Source organism: Panulirus ornatus, chromosome 27 (genome assembly GCF_036320965.1).
Source record: "Panulirus ornatus isolate Po-2019 chromosome 27, ASM3632096v1, whole genome shotgun sequence".
Taxonomy (NCBI): domain Eukaryota; kingdom Metazoa; phylum Arthropoda; class Malacostraca; order Decapoda; family Palinuridae; genus Panulirus; species Panulirus ornatus.
Window position 1 is genome coordinate 4,963,315 of NC_092250.1, and position 22,597 is coordinate 4,985,911.

The window sequence follows — 22,597 nt, forward strand, 5'->3', positions numbered from 1 at the left end:
TGAAGTACCAGAAACAAATTGTTACATAATTACAATATCAGATAACGTTATCAGAATTATGTTGAGAATTTTTTTCGTTGGCTGACCTAAGTGGTAAATGAACACTAAAATATGCAGACAAATTAATTCATCAAAGTATCTACCATAATAGGGGATAGGGGAGAAAGAATACTTCCTACGTATTCCCTGCGTGTCGCAGAAGGCGACTAAATGGGAAGGGAGCGGAGGGCTGGAAATCCTCCCCTCTCATTTTTTATTTTCCAAAAGAAGGAACAGAGAAGGGGACCAAGTGAGGATATTCCCTCAAAGGCTCAGTCTTCTGTTCTTAATGCTACCTCGCTAATGCAGAAAATGGTGAACAGTTTAAAAAAAAAAAAATCTACCATAATCAGAACAGCTTTCCATAGGTCATGAAGTCATATAAATAAGTTGAGACACACAATATTTTAGACCCTCCTGAGTGATGGTCATGCGAACTTTCAATCTGCACATAACCTGTCCAACATCTGCATTCTGAACACAACAACCAATACCACACATGACATGCAGTGAGGAGGGGAGTAACACGTGTGCATATCATTTATGCATCTCTAGGTAAAGAACATGGTAAAGTATCTTAACAGAACCTACACTGTATATTGAAAGAGGCTTAAATATATGTTCACTTACATGGAAGATCAGCTGTATATATGCAGAAACAAACAAAAGCTTTCCCTTTGCCATATCACATCTAGGTATTAAATAACTATAAGATTTCCAAGTCCATCAGTGATGTACAATATGAAATGGGTTCTTTCAAAACATTTACCATTAAGACAAAAACTCTGAACAAGAACGTTTTTATCATCATATAAAAAATAATCTACTTCAATTGAGGATATGAGAAAAGATCCAGTATTTCTGAGTTCCTAAAACCCATAATCAATGAACTTTTGAAACAATTGGACTGATGCTCCAATCTATTTTGCTCTGAATTCGCAAAGACATTCAAGTACGTACCTGGCAGCAGTAAGTGATGTCCAGGGTACAGACAGGGTAGTATGATTCATGTAAGTATGGGAAGTGTGATTTTAATGGGTGCATGTCTGATGAGTTAGAATTTAAGAATTAGTTGGAAAGTTGGCTGTTTACTGCTAGTCAGGTTAGTTCGATGTGTGTGTGTGTGTGTGTGTGTGTGTGTTTACATTTGTTGGAGGAGAGGGAATCTGTGAGGAGAGGCCATTGAAGCATGAGTTAGGGGTAAGTCTTTTATTTCCACTTGGGTGTTGGTGCTTTGTCACAGAATAGTTTGGGTGGGAGGAGTCTAGTGCTGTTGCATAAAACTGAGTGCCGAACATGTTATGGGTAGGACTTTATTGGGAGGATTTTTGTTTCATTGTGAGGGTGTTGTGTATTTGTAGTTGCCAGGCAGGCAGTGACTGTTCTGAGTGCACTATTTCATGCAGTTAGCAGCTTTGTTACATTTGCTTCTGAGTGGTTAAAGACGAAGCAGGTGAGGCATAATGAAAAATGAAGGGGATGAACTGTTTGCAGAGGATGTTGTGGGATTCTTTTTCTTGTCCAAAGCTGGTGCTAGTTAGTGTTCTGAGGGCATTTATTTTGTGTGTGGCTTTTGTGCTGTTACTGATGTAGTTAGTGAATGCCATGTGTCGTATGCGAGGTCTAGAATGGTGTTTTGTTCAGTGGGAGTGACACTCCATTCACAGTAACTGGAGAGCATTAACAGGATTTTTGTCTGCCTAGAGTGATTGAAGACTTCTGTGGAGGTGCAGACAGTCTACTCTTGGTGAGCCAGTGTTCCAGTTGTGTAACACAGTCCTGCATATCTGATGTTGATACAGTGGGGTTAGGGAGTTGGGATGTGATTGTGAGATAGTCCAGCATTTGAAAGGATCTTTATGATGAGGTTGCCTGAGGTAATGGGAGGTCTTGTAGGAGTAAACGGAAGAGAACTAGAGACAGAACTCCTCCTTCAGGAACTCCACTGTAGAGTTTAAGTCTTTTAGAGGTAAGGCCAGGAATTTGGCCAACCACTTTTTGTCACTGATGTGTAAGGCAGTGTCAAGTGTCTTTTGTGTGAGGATGTGTCTAGGAACAGTGCTAAATGATTTGATGGTGTTTACTGTTACTTGTATTGTGTAGGAAAGGGGATGTAGTCTGTTGAATCCATCTATGATATGTTGTGTGAGGTCGGTGTGTGGTGTGATGGTAGAGTGTCTGGATTAAGCCAAGCTGTTTGGGAGAGAGTGGGGGTTCTGTTTGATTCTGTTGAGGATCAGTTTTTCACAGTCTGGATGCTGAAGATAGAAGAGATAGAGGGTAATAGAAGGGGAAGTTGGGTGGTTTGGAGAGTTTCTAGAATGATATAATTCTGGCAAGTTTCTTGATGTCAGGGATTTTGCTGTGTAGCAAGTAGTTGAAGATATCTGCAAGTGCTTGGACTGCAAATTAGCCACACTCTTGTATGTCTAATATGTTGCCAGGGGCCTATAGGAGGACAGGTCTTAAAGATTTTCATTGCAATGCTTATATCAATTGGAGCAAAAGGTCATTGGAGAGTTGTTTCTCAGTTGATTCTGTGTACGTTTTTCACGACTTTCCTGCTTATAGGTGAGCTTGGTTTAGGGCTGATTTTTTTTAGGAAGGTTTTTAGTAGTGCTTATAAGTGTGTTTGTGTGTTCTTTGGGAAAAGGGATCTCATTGGAATGGATCATGGGTGCTTCATGAAAGAGGACAATATGAACAAACTTTCTTCAATGTGCACCAGAGATGGCTGATGTGGGTCTTATGATTCATCATGTGAAAAGTGCTAATTTTCACTTCATCTCTTGGTAATTAATGTAATGATGGTGTTGCTTAGAGACAGAGATTGTAGCAAGGCACAAAGTAAAGCTATATATTTCAGAATATAAGAATAACAGAGTAGAGAAGTTTCGTAAAGACAGAAATCTCTTGAAACATATGAAGTTATCAAAGTAGTACCTGGGATAGGAGGATTGGTATAGTAGTATGAAGTGGCATCTTTTGATTGGCTAGAAGCTTGTGGCCTACTGCTAGTTTGGCTGCTGGTCACTTATACTTAATGACATTTCGCTGTCTATTTGTCCATGAAACCCGTACCTAAGACTTTTCAAGCATTCACACATGGATATAATAATGCTTGAAATACTCCACATTCTAACGTCAATATATCCATTTATTCTGAGTTTTCTACCTGCATTTCCTCTCTTAAACAACTAACTTACAACTTGATTCTGCATCACGAAATCTTTAGCAGTAAAATTCTAACCTTGCAAGTTCAACTGGAAATACTGAGGCAGACAGGTATGATATATTTGCTGCTGACATCTGGCAAACGGCCCCAAACACCTGAAAGAAAGATATATCTCAAATGTTTGCATTTTCTTATCATTACCAGAAAATTTCATGAGATGCATAGTAAAACTGAATGTTCTGAAGGACAAAAAAATACATACCATAGGCAGAGACCTATGAGCATTTGAGAAAACTTGCTTAGGGATTTGAAACATTGTTTTACCTCTCAAAATGATAAGTATCCCTGCTAATCTGCAGTATCAGTAGATGGGATTTTGAGGATTAGGATGATGATGATGGGTTCCTGAAGGGCACTCTTATAGGAAGCAACAACTCTGTTCACAAAAGCTTTAGAACTCTATACATACAGCTTCTGTGGCAGCTGAGAAGTCAGAAGGACTGAAATGATTTCCAGAAACAACTGGTTCTATCTTGAGCACAATGAACATTATGAAAGATCATCTGTTTGGCATTCTCCAGACCTCTGCTGAGAGAATCCACACATAAGAATCTAGATCCTGAACCTTTGAGGTTAAAGTCCACATTAAAAAATGTTGAGGCAGTCTAAACCTGAAGAAACAACCACAGAGTATAGTAATGGAGCCACAGTCACCGATGTTGTCTCTTCAACTTTGGGTCTACCTGCATCAGAAGTAAGCCTCCAAAATCCATCTAGTTTGATAGGAACTTTTACCAGATCTATAGCAGGAATAAAGGCACATCTGGCTCTAGTAATTTCCAATCCAAGGAAAGAGCATCTGCTGCAAGTGTCCCTGAACTACAGAAATGTACATCAGTAAAAAGATAATGGCTCTAGCAGCAAATAGATGCACTTGGGATGCCACCATTGGAGAAAGAATCCAACTGAAAGCATCTTTCCCTAAAGCCATTTTTGTTAACGTATCAGATCTTGATAGGGCATCTGTTTACAAAATGCATAAGCCTCAGACATAAGAGGCTTGAAGAGGAAGATTTGTGCACAATACCAAGGTTAATTTTCCCAATATGTAAGGAGCTGGAATCTGCAGGAGTTTTGTTCATCATCTAGTGGACAACCATGGTATTCCATTCAGATATAAAATTCCGTACCCTAGATTCAGGTTATTCAGGGAGATGAAAAACCATGTGACCAAAGGTTCCATTTCCACTTTTTTTCTGCTATGATACTTCTGAAAGTCACCTCACTAACTCAGCTGCACATCATAAGAATAACTCAAACTGATGACTATAACCCTAAAGTTATGATAAAAAAAAAGAGTAGAAAAACCACAATACTGTATGTCTAAAAATGAAAAGGGACTTTGATAGCAAACTTGATGATCATTAGGTGATGGAACTGCATGACTTGCTGCAAGCAAGATGTTGTCTGACTGCTGATTGAAATAGGTTGAAATAGGTTCACCTTAGTAGCACAGAGAATGCTACAGTTTCAAGACTGCACAAGTGGTCTGCCACTCCACTAAAACATGGAAAATTTCTGGGTGGTAAGAGTGAGTCAACCATGATTAGGACAATGTAATGTAACAGAAAATGGATAGGCCTTTCAAATACCACAGAACAAGAAATTTGGGATCAAGACAGGCTTACCCTTGCCACATAAAGCACCTCAAATATAAATGTATAAATGTATCCTAAAACAAAGACCAAAGAACACTTAGAACACACCATCCTTAATGAATTAATATGTATTACACAAGACAGCTAGGGAAAGGATAATAGTGGATGTGGCCTTTTTCATCTGTTGCTGGTGCTACCTCGCTAAAAAACAGTGATCAATTACATAAAAATAGAAAGAAAAGAGGATACAAATCTATGAGATGGAAAAAAAAACCAGTCTGGTAGACATCTGGTCAATACACAGTCTAAGAGAATTTTGAGCTGCTGAGTGGTGCAGCCAAGAGTGAACAGGTCAAAGATATCATATCTGTGACTGTATCTGACTAGCTGAAGGCAGACCCAAAACAAGTGAGCTGCCACTACTTACAGTACTTGGGGGGATAGTGTGAAGGGTGGGAGATACCTAGTGTTTTCCCATTAGAAAGGCAGAGGGTTAACGAGTCATACCCAAATTTATTGTAAAATACCCTAAAGAATCTCATACTCATAGAACAAACAGCAGGGAAGACAAAGTAAAACCCAGCTCACTAGGTTGACTTCTATTACAATACAAAGAATGAAGCAGCTTACTAGCAGACACTGTTATCTATTCTATAATTTCAATGGAAGTATGTCACCTTCAGTAGAAGTTTCCGAAGTGGCCAACGGGTTTCCATCTGGTAGTACTGGACTAATGTCAACAGGGGACGAAAATCATCCAAAGACAGCACGCTTCGGCATACTGCCAAATCTCCATTGTTCTGAAACAGTTAACTTAGTGTAACATTTAATGTTTCCTAATGCATAACTCCTAGTGTTTCTGACAATTAAAAGCATGGGGAATAATTTCATAATCTTTAATATTCTCACTATGTTTAGTTACTTTCCCCATACAGTCCTAATTATCTCAGAGAAGAAACAATGAAGTTCTGTCTGTGTTGGGCATATGAAGGGAAGTTGAGGATTAAATATTTTGTGTCTTAAGTGGGATGATGAAAGGACATTCTGTGTTTGTATGCTTGCAGAGAGATGTATTTTGGCCTAATGTGAGGCAAGACAGAATGACATTTTTCTCTGGGTAATGTAGATTTGGAAGGGTTTATTTTGGGAAGGGTGTGTTAAGTAAGGATTGGGCTGGGGAGGGGGTACAGTGAATGTTTAGAGTTTGTAGACAGAGCTCCAAGATATATTTCACAGCTACTTATAAATATCTCAGACAAAATTTTGGGCTTCTGATCAGTTCTGCATCCAACTAGGGCTTAAAGGGAAAGATTGGGATGTATGCTTTCAAGCTTACACAAACTTTTACTGAAATCTGCTGGATCATTAATTTGTAGAATCTAAATCTATTTCAATGAGAATATTGTAAGTATTCCTAAGCACATGAGAAGCACCAATGAAATGAATGTAAATGCAAATCTGACTCATCACTTTCCTTTCCATCATCTCAGACAGAGATTTTGGAGATATTTGTTTCACACAGAACTTGCACAATTCTAGCAACAGAAGAAATCCAAGAATGAAGAAGCACAGGGGATGGGAGGCTTTAGCTACAAATGGCCAAGCAAACATGAAGCCAAGATAAAGGGTATGACTGGGGATAGAAGTCACAAGAATAAAGGCGAAGGGAATAGAAGTCAAGACAAAAGAGACCAAAAGGATGATAAGCCAGGGGAAAACATTTATCAACGGGGAAGGATCAGTACAAAAAAGGGGTTGAAGAAAAGAAAGAAAATAGAATAACATGTGAAAAGAGGTCAAACTGATTGGGGTTCTAGTAATAATAGCTCAAATGAGGTAACATACACAAGACTTCATGGAATAAAAAGTCAAAGGTACAAGAGTACAATGGACTGTATACAGGTGGTCTGAAGCACATGAGGATGAAAAGTAAGAAAAAATGGAAAGGAACAACAATAACAGGAAGTGGGAGAGTGGCAGAAGAGGGAAGATGATAGAGGCAAAAAAAAAAAAAAAAAAAAGACACAGGAAAGGTGTCTTAAAATTTCATCTTCACCTTTGGTGAGAAAACAGTAAACCACATGGATCATAAACACATCTTACTAGCAAGTCTAGGAGATCAGTGAGGTGAGTGGAGATAGTGTGCTCATCCTCGTGCAAAGCCCAAGAACGCTGCTGTTCATCATCTTTACACTCTCGTAGTTTTTCTAGAAGTTCTACCAGGTGACGCCCATCAGAGCTTTGCTGCCATTTATTAGCACCTCCGTCCTTTACATCTAGCATGCAAGAAAATATATTGAATGTAAATTTAGGACTCAACAATACAAACAGATCATGTAACTCATAATATTAAAGTGATTTCCACACTAAAACATCCCACTGCACACTTCAAAAACCTGTGCAGCTTAATAGGTCTTAGAGATACTGAATACAGTACATTTATGAATAAGATAAGTTCATATGTTGTATCAATCACCTCCTCTAGATGGCAAATTGAAACTGTTATGATTACATTACCTGCCCATAATTTTACTACAGTAATCAAACTTGACTGATCTCACACAGTAAACCCTTGAATGAAAAAATGGAAGGAATTTCTGAACCTGATATTTCATCAACTTAGCAATAACAATGAAATGCTTTTATGGTATCAAGAACAAAGATACTTTTAATAAAGAAACACCGTACATAAGTTCCCATTATAGTTAAGAATGCAATGAAAATGTTATATTCAGGTTTATCACATCAACAAAACACTTCTGGAAATTATTTTGAGTTAGAAATGAAAATCTCATCAAAATAATACACTAAACGCTGAAAGAAATGATGTTGACATTATAAAAAATGTAAGTTGTGAGGGGTAAAAAACAATTTCTCTACTGCATGCATAACCCTAGTAGTATCTGAATGAGCATTTGCTTTGTGGGAGATCAAACATTTACCCCTAAAAAAGGAGCATCCACAAGCATGCGACCCCTTTGACCATTATAAGCCATGTGGGGCTAGGATATGCCACAGGGTCTTAACGATCACACACCAACGCACCAACCTATGATGTTATGGTGCAACAGCAAATCACTGTCAAGTAAATGGACCCTCATCTTTAACTGACCACTAGCATCTGTGCCACTGGCCTCTAACTGACCACTAGCATCTGTGCCACTGGCCTCTAAGTCAGTGATCACGAGATGAATTTCTGAGAACAAAAGAAACAAAGGAATGGATGAAAAATAAACTGAAGCTCACAGGCCTCTGCTTTGAGTAGAGATGGTTTTACATCTTAAAAAAAAAAGCTTTTCCCACTTATAGATAAAACTCTACATATGAGCAGTGAAGGAAGGGAGGGGGGGGAAATTATACCAAGAGCCAGAAGGTCAACCAGATCAAAAGAGATATTGCTGAACAAAGGTGCTTGTTGAATCACAATGATCCTCTTATTCATTTCATTCACTGAGAAAATGCTTCAGAAGGACAAGGTTGAAACAACTTTCCTTACACCATCAACTATACCAGACAGCCCTGGTGGTGAGAAGACAAATGCACCAACTTCTTGGTCCAACCAGAAATGGTTCTTTCTTTATGCCATAGTCTTCAGCAATGTGTCTCAGAGGGAAGTAAGATATTCGGAGAGGTAATAGACAGATGGTGTTCAACTGAGGAGAGGTTACTAGAGAGACCACAAATATTGGTATAGTGAACAGAAAAAAAGGAAGGTCTAACTGAGAGGGAAAGGTCATGGGAGGGGCAGGCACTACTACTGCCAGAGCCCTCCCTCTCACTGGAAGTAGAGTCAGGCAGAAACCCGAAGATTCTTAGCACCCCTCAAAGCCTGGGACGTGGGGCCATAGATTTGACGGACTCCATCATGATGATAATTATAAATGTTTGAGTAGACAGGAATTGGCAAAAGTACTTATGTGAAAAAAGTAATAATAATAAGCAAGGTTTGAGTACGGGCATGGTGACTGTAAGAAGAAGATAGTAGGACTAGCCTGGTAGTCCCATTTTCATGAAACAGAAAGTAAGACCAGCAATCCTGACACTTTAATGCTCCTTAGTCAGGATGGTAGTGCCACCCTGGGCAGCTGGGCCTCGAGTTACCCAGGACCTCTCTCTCTCTCCTACAGCATGAAAGCTGCACTATTTCCAATAGCAGGAAAATGGACTCCTCTGGAGTTAGAAGTTCTTTGATGAGACTGCACTTGCAATGATAAAAACTTCCCAGAGGTGACTTTTAATGCAGCAATCCATCCCCACTCATCAAGCACATCTGACCAATTCCAATGACACTGCATCTCCTAAAGAATACACAAACATACTCAGTTGACATGAAGCAAAATCAGCCACAAACCAAATGCATCCTCTAAAAGGAAAGTCAAGAAAGACTTACAGAAAATCTAGAAAATACCTGCCCATCTACCCTTCACTCCCACTGATACAAGCAATACAATTAAAACAAAGAACTGTCCTACAACAGGCCTTGACAACATATCAAAGCTTAACACAAGGCTCTATGAAAAAATGATTCACAACAGAATCGTGTAAAATATCCCACTCTCACACACACTACATAACTTTAGACCCAACCACTCACAATGACCTCACAAAACGTATCCTAGATTGCCTCAACAAACCACAACTCCCATCCTGCAAGTACTAGTGGCAACAAACACAGACAAAGCATCTGACATTGTCACTAGACACATCCTCACACAAAAGTACTTGACGTCACCCTTCACAAAAATAACAAAAAGTGGCTAGCCTATCTCATGACCAGTCATCATGCTAGAGTCACTCACAATGGTTTCACCTTTGAAACATATATTTTACCAAGGAGTTCCCTAAGAACAGTCATTTCTCTAACCCTCTTCAATCTCTTCAAACGCAATCTCACATTAGCTCTTGCAAATCACGGCACAAAGGTTCTTTCTCAAGCAGATGACCTCCCAATCACATTGCAACACCATGACACCACAACAGCAACAACAAACATGCAGCACTACATTACATAACTGAAATAATGGTTCATTCAGAACAAAATGACTGCATCTCCACAGAAGTCTTCAATCACTCTTTTAGCCTTAACAGACATGAGTCAAACTCACACCCTCTAGTCACCTTGAATGGACAATTACTCCCAGTGAACAGAACATCATCCATTTCAGGCATCACGTATGAATTACACATGACATTCACTTCCCACATAAGTCACATCAAAACAAAAGCAACACACAAACAAAATGCCTTCATCTTGCTAACTGGCACCAGGTTTGGACAAGAAAATTGATCTCTTAGCATCCCCTACAAAACAACTCATACAGTCCATTTTTAAACTACGTCACATCTGCCTTGACTCCCATCTTCTCAAAACAACTATAACAAAGCTGCAAACCACAAAAAAATGGTGCATGCAGAATAATCACTTGCTCCCTGGCAACCACAAACACTCAGTACCTACACAACATAACAAAGATCCTGCCAGTATAATCCCACCTAAACATGCAACAACATTAGACTCCTCCCATCCAAACCACTCCACCATATGTACAACCAATCAGAAACTACACTCCTCTGACATACATGAGTCATATTTTCCCATTTACACTCAGGTCATCACCATTCTAACAAAAGTATAAACACTGCTTCAACATATCTCAAGATTACTGATTCTCATAATGCAACTACCACAGAAAAGACACCTAGGACTTACTGCTTAACTGCCCTGCATTCGTAGGAAAAAGGTATACACACAACAAATCTAAACTTTATGACCTATGACCCCAAGTGGTGGATGTGGCCAGCTTCCTGATTGCTTCAGTTGCCTCATAAAGACAGAAGGGATTCCTAAGGCAGGAGTTGGATACTCATCACCTGCATAATGAAACAGAAATGCTTCCAATACAGTCTCACTTCATATTACTAAGCACCCAATTATCTGCAACATCCTTAGACTCTTCCCACCCAAACAATACCATAAACAATCATCAATTCCCATGATGAAGCAAAAATATTACTTCATACTTTATCCATCTGTACCGACAGATACCTCTCACTTTGCAAACATGACACTTAACAAAATACATATACACATTAATTACTTGAGATGCACTAAACAACCACCGTCTCATCCCTATCTTAATTTCTAACCAATCAAACATACATCCATCTCAAACTATACTTCCTAAGCATGTGTAATACAAAAATTTTTAGTCTGTATTCTGGACGTCTCTATAACACTTAAAACGCAAGTCCAAAACATCACAGAACAGATCATGTAAAAGATCTAACTTCCACTTGGATAGAACTGAACACTTGCTCCATAGCTTTCCTACAATCATCTCACATACACACTACTTTACTCATACACACTACTTTACCTCACTTCTTGACCTGTGGTCCTACCTAGTGGATGTGGCTAGCTTCCTGTGTGCTGTGGAACCTCCAAAGAAGGAATTGCTTGGGCAGTAAAGATGGGAAGTATTCACATGCGTAGAAACATTTTGTTCTGAGTACATTATTTGCCTACCTTCTTTACTGGATAGAATGTGAGAGCAGAGGGGTTGGAGGGCTGGCAGAACTGTTGCAAGAGAGTTGAGGATGACTTCTACAACCTACAAGAAAATATTACAAATAAATTACAAAACACTTGTTAGAGAAAATGTCCTGAGAACATATTTCAACAAAAAACACAAATCTTAATTACTGAAGAAAGCAAACTTCTCTGTGCCCTCATATTCACATCGCCCAGGCCTAATGACCTTGCCTGTAAGTTGCTGGCTGTTAAAACCTAGAAACTGCAAGACTGATAGGTTATGGCTATAGAGTTAGTGAATGTCACACATACTTAACCCTTTAACCTTACATATTGGACTTTAGTATGTAGTGTGTACAACAAAGGAATACTGATATTCTCTAGCTAACTACAGCATACAGACTGTAAGCTCAAAAACCCGCTCTGTAGCCAATGAACATTTCAGACACGCCATTATGAAGAGCATTTGGATGGAAAGTTGTTGGAGAGAATGATGTATTTCACTCTGCAAAATAACAAAATATCATTTACACTGCTGGTTTTGTGAAAACCTGAGTTGTACATACCAGCTTTATAGGTGTTATTGTTCTCGCCCATGCAAAGCTGTTACCAACTGGGGCTGATCCCCAACATGTCAAAGTAAAAGGGGGTTGGTGTAAATGGAAGACCACCAATGACATGGGCATACAGGGTGGAGGAATACTGGAAAGAGAGAAAGTCGAAGAATACATAGAATGGTGAATGCAAGGTAGGCCTGTAAGCACAGGGATAAGTGAAAACTCTTTTGCTGTGGCCCCCCATTGATGGGACTTCCCGAAAGGAACAAGCATCAGAGATATGGATAGAATAGATAGTTAAATGACTTAAATAGGCCCAAATAATAGATTTACCAAACTTGGTCGTAAAATTCTTTAAAGAGTTGAACACAGCTTCCAAGGTTCAATACCATACTGTCCATTTGTCAAACTATTTCAAATTTCAACCTGAATATTTTCTCAAATGCTTTTACCTAATACCACCATAGTATTGGCAACAGCTGACTAGTAACGACATTTTCTAATGCTCGCAGTACAATCTCATCTGTCTCACTTCCAAAAGGTATATCTAGTAGAGCACATGTAAAAGAATTTCACATAAACAGTAATAAAATGTCAGACTGACACCATATCCAAATGTGAGTGTTTAAATACCTTATATAAACGACTAGAAATGAGAATAATACAAATACATTTTCTTCAAATAAAACAGTACGCAATAAACAACAATGTATTTTCAAATATGGTGCATGATGTGGCTTTTGCAAGTACAGTCAATGTTCAGTATGTATGTATGCATGTATTTTCATCCTGTTTTATACCAACACAACCATGGACAACACAATTGTTCACCATATTCCCGAGTTAACAAAGTTTTACTGGACTAGAAGACAAAATACATTTTTGATATCTACCTACCAAAGTGTATAAAAACAATATTCTCTAAGGTGTCCCTGGGGACTGGGAAGAAAGAATACTACCAGTTTGTATGCATCTCATATATGACTTTGGACAAATAAAAAGGGTGGCAGAAGAGTAGGATGGATATCTTCCCCTCCTATACTATTACTTTCCAAGAGGCGAAACAGAAGAAAAAGCCACGAGAAGATTCTTTTTTCCTCATAGGTTATGTTGTCTGTTCCTGATGTTATCTGGCCATGATGGGAAAAAGCAAACAGATATATATATATGCACAAAAATATCACAACTTATGAATCAAAGTTACAGATACAATATGACTTCATGGCCCCAAATGGTACAGATCTGGGCATGTGCAGATTGCCATTATAGGTACTTAGCTGAACAAATAAAAATCGTGTAAATTGTTCAACACGCCATAAACTGCTAAGAAAGTATTTCAGCAATTTTTTCCTTAAAAATATCCAAAGACTTTAGATGTAATATCTATGACTGAAAACACTGTATACTTTCAATGCTTGTGCAGAACCTGCTACACTCTACAGCTCACTATAATTTGAATGAAATATTCACATACTATTCACTATTGGGACTAAGCTGACAAATGAAAATCTTGTAAATCATTCAACACATCAAAAACTGTAATAAAAAGTTTTTTTTTTTTTTTTTTTTTTTTTTTTTTATACTTTGTCGCTGTCTCCCGCGTTTGCGAGGTAGCGCAAGGAAACAGACGAAAGAAATGGCCCAACCCCCATACACACGTACATACACACGTCCACACATGCAAATATACATACCTACACAGCTTTCCATGGTTTACCCCAGACGCTTCACATGCCTTGATTCAATCCACTGACAGCACGTCAACCCCTGTATACCACATCGCTCCAGTTCACTCTATTTCTTGCCCTCCTTTCACCCTCCTGCATGTTCAGGCCCCGATCACACAAAATCTTTTTCACTCCATCTTTCCACCTCCAATTTGGCCTCCCTCTTCTCCTCGTTCCCTCCACCTCCGACACATATATCCTCTTGGTCAATCTTTCCTCACTCATTCTCTCCATGTGCCCAAACCATTTCAAAACACCCTCTTCTGCTCTCTCAACCACGCTCTTTTTATTTCCACACATCTCTCTTACCCTTACGTTACTTACTCGATCAAACCACCTCACACCACACATTGTCCTCAAACATCTCATTTCCAGCACATCCATCCTCCTGCGCACAACTCTATCCATAGCCCACGCCTCGCAACCATACAACATTGTTGGAACCACTATTCCTTCAAACATACCCATTTTTGCTTTCCGAGATAATGTTCTCGACTTCCACACATTTTTCAAGGCTCCCAAAATTTTCGCCCCCTCCCCCACCCTATGATCCACTTCCGCTTCCATGGTTCCATCCGCTGACAGATCCACTCCCAGATATCTAAAACACTTCACTTCCTCCAGTTTTTCTCCATTCAAACTCACCTCCCAATTGACTTGACCCTCAACCCTACTGTACCTAATAACCTTGCTCTTATTCACATTTACTCTTAACTTTCTTCTTCCACACACTTTACCAAACTCAGTCACCAGCTTCTGCAGTTTCTCACATGAATCAGCCACCAGCGCTGTATCATCAGCGAACAACAACTGACTCACTTCCCAAGCTCTCTCATCCCCAACAGACTTCATACTTGCCCCTCTTTCCAGGACTCTTGCATTTACCTCCCTAACAACCCCATCCATAAACAAATTAAACAACCATGGAGACATCACACAACCCTGCCGCAAACCTACATTCACTGAGAACCAATCACTTTCCTCTCTTCCTACACGTACACATGCCTTACATCCTCGATAAAAACTTTTCACTGCTTCTAACAACTTGCCTCCCACACCATATATTCTTAATACCTTCCACAGAGCATCTCTATCAACTCTATCATATGCCTTCTCCAGATCCATAAATGCTACATACAAATCCATTTGCTTTTCTAAGTATTTCTCACATACATTCTTCAAAGCAAACACCTGATCCACACATCCTCTACCACTTCTGAAACCGCACTGCTCTTCCCCAATCTGATGCTCTGTACATGCCTTCACCCTCTCAATCAATACCCTCCCATATAATTTACCAGGAATACTCAACAAACTTATACCTCTGTAATTTGAGCACTCACTCTTATCCCCTTTGCCTTTGTACAATGGCACTATGCACGCATTCCGCCAATCCTCAGGCACCTCACCATGAGTCATACATACATTAAATAACCTTACCAACCAGTCAACAATACAGTCACCCCCTTTTTTAATAAATTCCACTGCAATACCATCCAAACCTGCTGCCTTGCCGGCTTTCATCTTCCGCAAAGCTTTTACTACCTCTTCTCTGTTTACCAAATCATTTTCCCCAACCCTCTCACTTTGCACACCACCTCGACCAAAACACCCTATATCTGCCACTCTGTCATCAGACACATTCAACAAACCTTCAAAATACTCATTCCATCTCCTTCTCACATCACCACTACTTGTTATCACCTCCCCATTTACGCCCTTCACTGAAGTTCCCATTTGCTCCCTTGTCTTACGCACCCTATTTACCTCCTTCCAGAACATCTTTTTATTCTCCCTAAAATTTACTGATAGTCTCTCACCCCAACTCTCATTTGCCCTTTTTTTCACCTCTTGCACCTTTCTCTTGACCTCCTGTCTCTTTCTTTTATACTTCTCCCACTCAATTGCATTTTTTCCCTGCAAAAATCGTCCAAATGCCTCTCTCTTCTCTTTCACTAATACTCTTACTTCTTCATCCCACCACTCACTACCCTTTCTAAACAGCCCACCTCCCACTCTTCTCATGCCACAAGCATCTTTTGCGCAATCCATCACTGATTCCCTAAATACATCCCATTCCTCCCCCACTCCCCTTACTTCCATTGTTCTCACCTTTTTCCATTCTGTACACAGTCTCTCCTGGTACTTCCCCACACAGGTCTCCTTCCCAAGCTCACTTACTCTCACCACCTTCTTCACCCCAACATTCACTCCTCTTTTCTGAAAACCCATACTAATCTTCACCTTAGCCTCCACAAGATAATGATCAGACATCCCTCCAGTTGCACCTCTCAGCACATTAACATCCAAAAGTCTCTCTTTCGCACGCCTGTCAATTAACACGTAATCCAATAACGCTCTCTGGCCATCTCTCCTACTTACATAAGGTATTTCAGCAATTTTTTCCTTAAAAACTTCCAAAGACTTTATATGTAATACCTATGATCCAAAACATTCTGAACACTTTCAATGCCTATGGCAAACCTATTACACTCTACATCTCAGTATGCTTAACGTACAATATTCACATACCTGGTGACTGGTTGTATAACTGATGCTGGTGTTGCTACGCACCTCTTCAACTAAATTTCGAAGATATTCATCAGGTACTTGTGACAACAGTGATCTGTTTGATGAATAAAAACTTAGCTTCTGCAACATTCAATAAGTTCCATAGATTTAGAAGAGTTCAATCTCATGTATCAAGACAGTTTACAGAGTGATAAAACTGCACAAGTTACAAGCTGAGTTTCTGCATAAATCCTCAATTCAATCTTCAAAACAATTTAAGAAGAAAACAAAAATACTGCTCTGCATTCATTCCATTTGTCCTGTATGTCCTTTCCTGCATTTAACGTTGTTGCACTAATCATTTTTCTATATAATCTTTTGTTCTCTCATGCCTATATGCTGTTTCCTATGTTAGCACAGTAACAACAGGAACAAAAGACTGAGCCTTTGAGGAAAATCCTTGCTTAACTCCTTCCTCTGTCCCTTCATTGGGAAAGTAATGATGCAAAAAGGTGACTATTTCCAGTTCCTCACTCCTGCTCCTCTTTGTCACCTTCCACAATATGTGGGAGATACTGTACATGGAAAATATGATCCATAACAGATTCAAGCACAATGTGCATCACTCAAACAGAACAGCATTAGACTCAAGCTCCCCACTACTACACTGCACATGAACCTCACACAACAATTCCTGGATTGCTTGTCAATCTTAATCCCTACCCATCCCCACTTGAGCAGCACTAATGGTAGTAGATATCAAATAAACATTTGACACTGTTCTTTGATACATCCTCACACAAAAGATAACTGACACTACCCTCAGTAACAGAGACAAAAAGTGCTTATCCAATCTCACAGCTCGACCAGTTATTCTCAGAGCCTCCACCTTAAAAACACTCACACTCTAATGTAGGGTTCCTCAGGGAGCAGTTCTCTCTCCAAACCTCTTCATTCTCTTCTTGCAGGTCCTCCCAACATTTCCCACAGACCACACTTTAAAATCCTGTCGTATGCAGATGACTTCACAATTACATCACAACACCCTGACACTACTCAAGCAACAATGAATAGGCAACACTGCATCACATAATTAGGATATGGCTCACTATGAACATAATGTTCATAATGAAAAAAACTGCCACAGAAATCAACTGTCATCCTCTTAACCCCAGACAGACGTGAATCCAGTCTATACACTCCCATAACCCTAAAGGGCCAACCACTTCTGATGAACAAAACTCTTACCACACAAGGTATCATGTACAATACACTACATTTACTCCCAATATTACAACATAAAAGCAATACACAAACCAAACGCCCTCAGAACCCTTACTGGTACCAGTTTTGGACAAGAAGAAGAATCCATTAACATACTACACTACCATTTAATCTGCTCATCCCTAAGCTATGCCTATCTACCTGTTCATCCCTGACATCACAGAACTGCACACAACACAAAACAAGGCCCTCAGAACAAAAATAGGTTGCTTCACAGCTACAAACACTTAGCATCTGCACAATGACACAAAAATACCATCTCACTTCAAAATACTTAGTACCTAGCCCTTTGCCACCCAAACCACTAAATAACCAAGTACCAACATCCAAATAGAAGCAAAAACTGATCCTTTCTTAATAATCTAGCAATCTGTACTCAAAGATTACCCTTTTCCCTACGAACATGACACAAGCTAAGGACATACACAGTAATTACTTAGCATTAAACAATTGCCCTCCTAACCCAATTCTACATTCTACACCCACATGGAACTACACTCCCCAGGTATGCATCAATGACATTTTCTTGTCTACATTCTGGAAATGACACATCTTTACACCACAAGAAACAAGTCGTCAACATATCATAAAACCTGCCATGCCAAAGACATAGCTTTCATACTGAAGATGCCATATATTTGTCATATATATACTATATATATATGATGGTATTACTAATGACAGCTAGAAAACGAATGATTGGAAGATGCTATTTCTTTACCTGTTCTAGGCATTATCTCACCCACCTCTCATCTCTTCCTCTTTCTATAACCTCTATATCTTAAAAAGTCCAATTCACAAGCAACTGAAGAGCCCTGATTAATTTCTAAATTCTCATTCTCTTACTTTATTCCTTTAACCTGAGACAGCCTCTGATTTTCCTGGGTCATATCGATTACTAAAAAAAAAAAAGGTCTAGAATTTACATATCCATACCCCATGGCAAACTTGCAGTGTTAGTATATGGGATAGGCCAACCTGTCTCTCCTTCACAGACTTCTTTCAATCCTGTCCATACAACTCCACTATTCCAATTCTTCTCACATCTCTTCCTCTTGTTCCTTCTCCTCCTTCCACACTCTTACATGACATTCAAGGCTTGGAGGTTTCAAAAAATACATGCCTGGAGATATTCTGAAGCTAACCACCGTAAAGGAAAACATGAGAGGAGAGTACAGTTTCAAAATATAATGGCAAATTTAAACCACCATGTAAATGGATAGCTGATCAAAGACCATACGTTTGATCGATGAACAGGTTGTGAAGACTGGTGCAAAAAAAAATTCTTTTAGGTTAAATATGTGGAGATGGATGAACAACACTGTAAACAGAAATCTTACTTGTAAATACACAAATCTGCTGTATGGTAAGAAAAAGCAGCAAGATACAAAGACATAAAAGATTTAAATAAAACATACTTTATGTTGGCCTGAACTCCCGAGTCCACATCACTTCGCATTTCTGATTCATAGCCAATACTGGTGTCATGGCCTTCACTGCTGCCGCTGCTTTCCTCACGAGCTGAATTGGTTAACATACAAATATTGTTAACTTCCTTCACTTTAATGTAATAAAATGCTGATAACAGTGATATGCTTGTGTTACTCTGATATTAATGATATAATATCAAAGTTACCTGAACTTGTAGTCATGATATATACAGATATAAACATATGGCAATTGTGATGTCAGTATATTGAAATCCCATAAATTCAACAGTTCTTTCTGTGACAGTAAGCGAATCATTCCTGAAAGTATCATAAAAAGCCATTCAAAACTACATACAGCGATTATCATCTTAACCATTATACAACCTGTACAACAGTAACTAGTCCTTTACTTTTTCTATACCTAATTTCCTTATCCTTCCTTTATGAAGCTGGGTCAGAAACATATGAGCAACAGCTTCACATGAAGGCATCAATTCACAATGGTCCTCATACGACTCATCACTCTAATTCTTTCTGTCCAATGCACACCCCCTGCCTCTTATATGTTCAGGCATCCTCCTCAATCTTCTTCTTCCCTTCCACCTCCTCCTCAGTCTTCTCTTTCCCCTTCATTTCCAATACAAAAATCCTCTTCACTCATATCCTAAATATGTCTGAGCCATTTTTGTACATTGTGACTGGCTCAGTACTATACAATGCTCACTACCACACCTTTCTCTAACAATGTCATTTCTTACATAAGCAATCTTCCGTAAGTGAAATATCCTCAGGTATTTCATTTCAGTACATCAACTCCTCTTCCTTTCTTTTACATTCAGGGTCTGAGACTCACACTTGTTCAACACTGTTAGAGTTTACCTTTAAACATAAGCACGTTTGTCCTTGTGGACACTTACCTTCTCTCATACGCACTTCTCAATTTGCCCTATGGTTTCATCCACTGATGGGTCCTCTCTCTAGTACTAAAAGCATTCTTCATTCAGGGCCTCCCATTTAAACTCACATGGAAATGAGTATGTCTCACTCTAACAAGGTACCTCATTACCTCACCTTCTTTCACATTAACTTTGTTTCTTCATTTTTTATACTCTCAAAAGCTGTCATAAGTCTCTGCATAGTCTCTCTGGAGTGTGCTATCGCAACAATGTTACCTGTAAACAGCACCCCGCCCTTACGTAACTTTGATCATACTGCCAGTATTGCTCCTTTTCTCATATCACTTGCATTCATCTCCCTCATCATCCTGTCCATAAACAGATTAAATAGCTAAGGTGAAATTACACATCTTTGATGCAGACTCAATATCAGTGAAAAAAACTATTGATCCTCCCACCTTTTCCCCTGCATCCATATCTTACTCCCCTGGTAAAAACTCCTCAAGCCATTTTGTAACTTTCTACTGTATTATCATATTGAAGATACAATCTCTGCCGTTGATTCATGTAAAAAAAAAAAAAAATCTGAATAATTTAAGAATACTATTTTCCATTTCCAATGAAATGAAAAGTCATATTTCTATAATATTCAAAATAGTCAACATATCCTGTGAACACCACTGTATACAGGGAGCAATGTGCTGTTAATGGGATGATTTAAAGCATATAGTATGGTTGTTGAAAATCATGGAGAGATTTGTGAGTCTTGGCTGTGAATAAGGGGGCTCTAGCTACATTACATTATAACAACTAGAGAGTGAATGTGAGCAAATGAGGCCATTTTTCATGTTCCTGGTCCTATCTTGCTACATGGGATATGGTGGACAAGTATGAAAAAATCTAATTAAAACATCTGCAGCAGTTTGCAAATAACCTAGTTCTTTGTTTTTTGGGGGACACTGCCATTCGTCACCACAATCAAGTTAATCCAATTAGAGCTCATACAGGCAGATATAAGGACAGTCCTATGCCTCCCATTGTGAACTTCATAAACAATCCATGAACAAGTGCACAGCTATGCAAGACAACAGTTCAGTTTCCTATAAGTAAAACTATGTGGTATGTCAACCACTGTATTACTGTAACTATCCATCTCTTTATATATCTGATGCCTGTTTCCAAATGGAACTCCCTCAAGGGGGTGGCCATGGCAATAGAGTTGCCATAACTAGGGAACTCCAGTACTGCTTCTTAGCCTTTATGCCTCACCATTAACAGGCCAATGGCAGAGGGCAGCTCTAGCACAGTGTTTGCAGACGCTCCTACCTAATGTTCCTACATACTACTTCAACATAATTCTCCTGACAAATGTCCCTACCTATTACTTCTACCTATTGTTTCTAAGTAATGCTCCTGCCTAATTGTTCCTACCTTTCATTTCTATCAACTGCTCCTACCATTTTACCAAAAGGCAGGGCTAGCATGTAGTGCTTACTGCAGGAAAATCTAGTTATGAAGAATGAGCTGTGTGAGCTGTGTTGTAAAGTGTTATGTATGACAAGGAGAGATTGTATGTTTGTGGACAAAATGCCCGTAGTCCAGGTGTGGGTGAGGCAGAAAGAGAAGACAGCTACCTGGGTTAGAGGAGTGCAACTTGACAACCACTGAAGTGCTGGCTCACATTGCAGCAGTCACTAATCCTCCTGATATCCAGGTGGGTAGTACTGGTAACATACCTTCCTGGTTGTTGGCAGCCTACTAACTATTACCTATTCATCACTTAATATTTAATCAAGCTCATAATATATAAAACATACCAATGACTCTGTAAACATCCCTATATCTCTGTCATCCTGGCTATCTAAATGTAACTCACCCATATCTATCCAAAGTGTGGAAATATCCAGCTCACCCTCATCTTAGGCTCTTGTATGATTAGTTAACAATTAACTATGATGGCCTCCCAGCTCTGTAATATCTGTAACATCTCAACTGTATATTTTCAGCCAAATGGCTTCCTACATCCAGTAAACTGTTATCTATCTATTTATTCATTTCATTATTTATTACACCACGTGACCACAGCTTCACTAAGTTACATGCAATGCACAATGCACAGATAAAAATCTATTTCCAATAAATCCTTTAAACTTAATTTCTAATCACCCTTTTATGTGGCATTAACTTTTAATGAACAGTAAAAAAAACTTCTAGGGAATATTACTGAATATGAGTGTGACAATAAAGTAACATGAAATGATTCACAATAATCTAAATAAGATAAACCACAAATGAAAATTTATGACTGTTGATGCACAGGTACCGTTCAGGCATTAGATGGAACAAATGAGTTATTTATTGTGACTTTTTACTTGCATCATGTCAAAAAATGAGGATTTTACTGTACATTATCACACACAAAGCACAAGAATGAGTTTCACTTTATCTATAACAAATCTAAGCAAATTTTCAATAAATTTCACAAAAACTTTTCTCAAATCATAAATCTAAAGAATCTTACCAATGTTTTTTTTTTTCCGTTTATGGATGGGGTTGTTAGGGAGGTAAATGCAAGAGTTTTGGAAAGAGGGGCAAGTATGAAGTCTGTTGGGGATGAGAGAGCTTGAGAAGTGAGTCAGTTGTTGTTCGCTGATGATACAGCGCTGGTGGCTGATTCATGTGAGAAACTGCAGAAGCTGGTGACTGAGTTTGGTAAAGTGTGTGGAAGAAGAAAGTTAAGAGTAAATGTGAATAAGAGCAAGGTTATTAGGTACAGTAGGGTTGAGGG

General features: G+C 39.0%; 1 protein-coding gene across 2 annotated transcripts in view; it reads right to left on the bottom strand.

Moving 5' to 3' along the window:
* Positions 1-22,597, bottom strand: part of LOC139757563 (NCK-interacting protein with SH3 domain) — a 50,565-nt gene that overhangs the window by 15,601 nt on the left and 12,367 nt on the right. Inside the window, exons 5-11 of one of the 2 annotated variants that reach the window (XM_071678164.1) lie at positions 18,902-19,004; positions 16,221-16,314; positions 11,399-11,483; positions 7,922-8,068; positions 6,976-7,148; positions 5,550-5,672; positions 3,290-3,369 (exon numbers count right to left, since the gene is read on the bottom strand). In XM_071678164.1, coding sequence (XP_071534265.1) covers positions 3,290-3,369; positions 5,550-5,672; positions 6,976-7,148; positions 7,922-8,068; positions 11,399-11,483; positions 16,221-16,314; positions 18,902-19,004 — 805 coding nt within the window. The remainder of the gene's footprint in view (positions 1-3,289; positions 3,370-5,549; positions 5,673-6,975; positions 7,149-7,921; positions 8,069-11,398; positions 11,484-16,220; positions 16,315-18,901; positions 19,005-22,597) is intronic. The other variant, XM_071678165.1, reaches the window with a different exon arrangement.